At 43.1% G+C, this 6,000-nt stretch overlaps 1 protein-coding gene across 8 annotated transcripts in view; it reads left to right on the top strand.

Annotated features, from left to right (window-relative positions):
• The first annotated feature begins 2,996 nt into the window (after positions 1 to 2,996).
• The window catches only part of PRR16 (proline rich 16), a 253,880-nt gene continuing 250,876 nt past the window's right edge, over positions 2,997 to 6,000 (top strand). For 7 of the 8 annotated variants that reach the window (XR_001597017.2, XR_001597014.2, XR_001597016.2 and 4 more), the window contains exon 1: positions 3,058 to 3,357. Coding sequence is in view for 1 of the 8 variants with exons in the window: in XM_016145308.2 (XP_016000794.2) it covers positions 3,199 to 3,357 (159 nt within the window). In the remaining 7 variants the exon portion in view is untranslated. Of the gene's footprint in view, positions 3,358 to 6,000 lie in introns of all 8 variants that reach the window. The other variant, XM_016145308.2, reaches the window with a different exon arrangement.

Here is a 6,000-nt window from a genome sequence, read left to right as displayed (position 1 = left end):
TAAATTAATGAATAGATTCATCAGAAATTTTATTGTCACTTTTGCTATTTGGTCTTCATAATTGGAATTTAAAACATCATATATACTCAGCTGTGAGAGTTCAGGATGAGCCAAAGGAATAATGATTTTTCCATAAGAGTAATAAAAAAATAGGGAGTAAAAAACTTTATTTATATCCATGTGTCTTTTCATTCTGCCTCCTTCCCCTCAATATTTTTAACTCTCTTGTTAATTTTTCTGCTTTAGGAATATTTTACCTATGACTAGAAGACAGTGGTAGCTACCACTGCTAGGATTCTACTAGTTTTTTTTTATTTTTTATGTTTTTATTAAAGTTATTGGGTTGACATTGGTTAATAAAATCAAATAGTTTTCAAGTGTACAATTCAATAATACATCATCTTTATTTCATTATGTGTTCACCACCCAAAGTTAACTTTCCTTCTGCCATCGAATATTTGACTCCCTTTACCCCATCTACTTTCCTCTCCCCCCTTCCCTCTGATAACCATTAATCCATTGTCTCCACCCATGAGTCTGTTTGTTATGTTTGTTTAATGCTTTTAGTTATATATCTCACATATGAGTGAAATTGTATGGTTCTCCACTTTTTCTGTCTGTTTTATTTTGCTTAGCATGGTAATCTCAACATCCATTGATGTTGTAGCAAATGGAAGTATTTCATCTTTTTTATAGCTGAGTAATATTCCATTGTATATATGTGCCACATCTTTATCCAATCATCTATTGATGGACACTCCAGTTGTTTCCATGTTTTGGCCACTGTGGACAATGCTGCTATGAACATTGTTTTTTCAGTTTCAACTTGAAAGCCAATTTTAACTTTCCCCTTTCAGTATCTATATACTGTGTTTAGATATGGATATAGACAGATAATAGCCATTATTTAAGTGTAAATTGTGATGTGGAGTATGGATGGTGTGCTTTAGAGTAATACTATAATTCAATTTTGAGCAAGAATAGCTTGGTTTATTAATAACAATGAATATCATAGGAAAACAAATTGTTTTTTAATCTTTAGGAAAGAGCTTAAGAGTATAATGGACATATTCTTATAAGAGAGTTATATTGTCAGTGGAAAGGAAAATACTACTTTCTTCCCTCTTCTCCAATATTCTTCCCTAAAATCATTATACTTTAAGTTTTTGGGACTTCAATATTCATTTGCCTACTATTAAGTCAAAAATTAAAATCTGAAAGAGCACCACCTTTTCTTTTTTCTCATATTATCTCCTTTCATTTCTGACCATTTATCTTTATTCAGATATGAAATGAGAATATCATTAAAGATCAGGAATTTCTAGTGTGGGAGTTTGTATACATGATATTATTTCTACAGTTACATTTTTATAAAATAAAGAACCTGCAAACTAAAGGAACATTAAAAATCTGTTCTCCCAGCCTCAGAGAACTCAAGCATATTACTCATTTAAACTTTCTAATGATTTCTTCTCTTTTCTCCTCTTCAATGTACTTACTGCACACTGGTTCTTTCATTCTTTATTTTAATTCTCTTCCAGCAGCCTCTGTTTTCCAACTTTCTTTTATTTCTGCTGACTTTTTTCAATGTAGTTTTCGATGCTGTTATTCTTTTGACACCACTTCTAATTTTCTATTTTTAATTCTGTCATCTCTTTTTTTCTTTCATATTCCAAATATGACTTCCAAACTTTTCATCAAACTTTATTCAGAATGAAGAGAGTGACGGATTATGAGGGGCTTAAGGATCTGAGAAGAGAAATGCCAAGATTCTCCTCATGTAATAGAAGCATGTTGGATAAGGCCTGGGGGTTGTGAGAAGCAAGAAATAGAGAGCCTTGGTAAGGCATGACTAAAATGAGAAGCCTATTAAAATAATGATTTGGAGTAGTGTGTACCGAAGAAAATGAGGTAAAATAGCCTGCCAGGTCAGTAGCTAATAGCCCATGGGTTTGCTACTAAGGAAATTAAAACTTTAGCTAATGAGAATGGTAGCCACCTACTGAGAATGAAGTCAAAGCCTTCCTATTAAGTCCTCTCCGTGCCTCCTTTTGACAAGAGTCAGAAAGTTATTTCCTATTTATTTAGCAACAGAAAATTTGAAATGGAGGCAAGAAGAGGACAAAAAGAAAGAAAGAAAAAAAAAGTTGGAGGCAAACTCTTATTCAGTTCCCTTAAGAGGAGAGCCAGACAGGGTATTTTTTTCTCCTTTAGCCAAAATATACATCACCATAGGCCACGAAAAAAAGGAAGGACACTTAAAAAAGGAAAAAACAACAACAAAAAAAAAAAAAAAAAAGGAAAAGAAAAAAGGTGCTGTCCCAGATAAGTACAGCCAAGATGACTCAGTCTTGGGGGTGGGGGGGATTTTTGGTGTGGAGACTTCAAATTAGTAAATCTGCTTTTAGTTTTGTGGAATCAGCAAGGTTAAGTAACCCCTTTCAGAAACATTTATTTAATGATTCCGTGGGTGAGAGGTCGCGATATACGCACTTTTCTTTTTCTGCAGAAGTAAGAACACCTGTGTTTAACTCGTAGTCAAGTCACGTTGGGAATGATTAAAGGCTTTCTGGACATACTGGATAAACATTTAGGGTTGCTTTACTGACCCTAAATTCAACTCCTGACCTGACCGTGGTTCTCTCTGAATTGACGAGAAAGCGTGGTGGGTATTCAGGTCTCTGCTAGCGGTGAAACAGAAGGAATCCCGGCTAGATGTGAGAAGACATACAGCAGGCAGCAGTGATGAGGGCATTTCAGGATCAAGACAGGGGGGTGGGCAGGACACGAACTTGTCTCCCTGCTCCCTGACGCCCAGGTGTTCTGGGAGAGATCCCGGAGGGAAGTGCCGCGGGAACTGCAGCTGACAGCCCTAGGCACCGCAGCCGGCCACCCCTCGGCGGGCGGGGAGCGAGCGCGTGTGTGCGCGAGAGCGGCGTGCGGCGGCAGGAGGAGGCGCAGGCGCGCTGCTTGCCCGTCTGCAGCCCCGCGCCGAGCGCCGCGTCTGGGGGAGTTGATGGCAGCACCACAGTGCGGCCGCCCGGCGGAGCACGGAGCGCAGCCACCCGCCGCTGCCCAGGGAGCGTCCAGGATGTGGAGGGATCCGGGCGGCAGCGGCCGCAGCAGCGCCGGGGACCAGGGCGCGCAGCAGCCTCCGCTCGCCCGCCTGTGCTGACCTGCCTCGTTTGGCCCCAAAGAATGTCAGCCAAGTCCAAGGGGACCCCGTCCTCGTCCTCTCCTGCCGAGGGACCGGCAGCAGCCTCCAAAACCAAGGTGAAGGAACAGATCAAGATAATCGTAGAGGATCTGGAATTAGTCCTGGGCGACCTGAAGGACGTGGCCAAGGAACTTAAGGAGGTGAGCGGCGCAGGGGTGGGGAAGGAGTTCGTCGCCTTTCGCCCCCTTGGGGTTCTCGGTCGGGTTTTTACTGGGGACCGCCAGATTTCTTAACTCCTAGGAAACTATAGTAAGACGCCTGCAGACGGACTTTCATTGCTCCGGCGACTCCACAGAAGAGTTGTTGCACTTTTTTTATTAATCAGGGAGAAATCAACTAGTGTTTTAATCGATGGACCTGGAATGGTGGGAGGGGTGAGCGCGTGCGTGTCTCTCTAGCTGTGTGTGTGTGTGTTTGTGTGTGAGTGTGTGTGTAATGTTGGGGGTAACAGGGGTGTGTGTAGACAGAGGAAGAAATGAGCAGCCCGGCCAGAGAGTGCAAGATGCCCTCCTGCGCCCCCAGACCCTTTGGGAAGTCGCTCTTTGCCCAGCAGCCTCCCCAAGCCAGGGCTTAAGGGGGTCTGGGTTCCGGGCCCTGGGCCAGGCCGGGGAGGGCAGTCTGAGAGAAGCTCGGTTGCAGCTCTTCTCCCCGAGTTCCGAGCCCCGCTGGAACCGGGTTGCTGGGAGGAGAGCCCAGACTTGGGGGTGAAGAGAGGAGTCTGGGACTTTCTCACTTTCGCAGTTCCTGAGGCATCCCTTGCTCTCCAATGTCGCTCTCAGTAACTCCGCCCCCCCCCCCCCCGGCCTCCTTCCTCCCAGCTTGTCGCCACTTGGCATTGAACTTGGGGATCAGGGTGCGTCGGGGTGTGTGTGTGTGTGTTGTGCGTGTGCCAGAGTCTTGCCACTTGCGTCCTGGCTCTTGGGAACCGGGACTGTTTTGGTTCAGTTCCGTTCCCCTTCCAACCACTTCTGCGCTCCCACACCCTCAGCCCCCCGTGATCCGGATAGAAAGAAACGGAGGCAGTATCTGGGCTGGGGCTGCGTAACTGTGGCGCCCGCTCTAAGCCGGGGCGAAGACCGGCTTGGGGCGGGGGAGAGTCTCCGGCGAGCCCGCCCGGCAGCTGGTGGAGTCGCGGAGCTGGTGGTAGAGTCCGAGCCCGCTGTTCTGCTACCGAATGGGTGCTGGTGCAGTTCTCAGTCAGCGTCCACACCCGCAGTTGCTGGAGATCTAAAACTGTAACTTCTTAGGTGGTGATAGCCAGGCGGGAAGGGAAGGGGTGGGGCTTAGTCTAAATCCAAAATCGTAATCTCGTTTCTGAGGCCCAGTGGAAGGAAATTAAGGGTAGTTTGGGTGTCTGGCCTCTAGAAATTAACCTCCTCTATCAAGTTTCCCATCCGAATATGAGGAAAGAGTCCCCCTGCCCTTCCTCTTCCTCTCTCTATTACCTCTGTGACCTGCACTCTGTGTTTGTTACCAAATGCAAGTCAGTTAAAATGGCCCATTCATTAGCAGAGTTCTTTTTGCCAATGGCAAATGCCATTCCTGTAGTTTGCTCCACAGACAGAATATAATCACTACTGAGGTCCTGAGAGTGGAGATTGATATAGATGATAGATGTGAAGATAAAACTTGTTCATGTTTGCAGGGCTTCTCTAGGATCATTGCATTGTTTCACAACTGGTTGACAGATGGCGAGGTTATGTATTGAAATTCAAGTCTAAAGATGCTGTAGTTTCTTTGTTATCCTTTCATTTGACATTTTTGGCAGGCTGTGTTTTCATCTGAAACATTATGGCGTTGTAAAAAATGAACAAATTTGGGCACGTTCCTTTTGGCAGAATTTTGCTTTATAGTTGTTGATGTTTCCAAGGTGGGGGATGTGGGAAAACCTACATCAGCACAGTAACTGTGTTTACTGTTTTAGCCAGGAGGCTGAGATTAAGAGAAAGGTAGTCAATCAAAACCGCATCTATGGGCACATCCTTCCTTATGATGTGTCACTCCACTCCCTACTTGAGAGAATAAATGACAAGAAACTGTATATGGTCCTGATGCTGCTTTGCATCATTCTGTAAATATTTGGAGACTAGGCAGATCTATAGTGAAACTTTTAACCTCCCTGTGACTTGGTTAGAATCTTAAGAAAAATCAGGTAGTCCGTGAATGGCTCTTTTTTCACTCTTTCTGTGTCTTCATTTACCGGAGGATATTTAAAGAAAAAAAAATTATATAGAAGGAATGGAAAAGCATAGATAATGTACAATCAAGTAAATGAAAGGAACTGTCTTCTAAACAGATCTAGAGATAAGATTTATTTTGATGCTTTGAAAGCTTTGATTGGCTGCCAGGGTCTGTTGGGGTAAAAATCTCACCCCTGAGAGTATAATTTATGTGTGATAAATGATGTGACATGATTGTTAATTACTTTTGTGAGGATATCATCATCCTAGGTTTGCACACAGAGTTGTATTATCCCGCGGTTGAATCTCAAAACACTGGCTATTTATATAATATGAATGATAGTTATTTTGAGAACAAAATATTTATAGGACATATTTAACCTATGACATCTTGCAGTTGTCCAGCATTTATCTTTTTAAGATAATAAATACTGCACATGTGTGTGACTAAACATGTCTTTGATGTAGTTTTGAATGGAGAAATAACTGAAAACTTTATAAATTGCAAATCTTGTTCTCTATACCTATGACTTACAAATGTCACTATAAATTCATCAATTGTTACCTTTGATATTCTAGCAGTTTATCAATGGTATATATTGA

This window comes from Rousettus aegyptiacus, unplaced genomic scaffold (genome assembly GCF_014176215.1).
Source record: "Rousettus aegyptiacus isolate mRouAeg1 unplaced genomic scaffold, mRouAeg1.p scaffold_m13_p_8, whole genome shotgun sequence".
NCBI classification, from domain to species: domain Eukaryota; kingdom Metazoa; phylum Chordata; class Mammalia; order Chiroptera; family Pteropodidae; genus Rousettus; species Rousettus aegyptiacus.
This window is presented reverse-complemented; position numbering and strand designations above follow the sequence as displayed.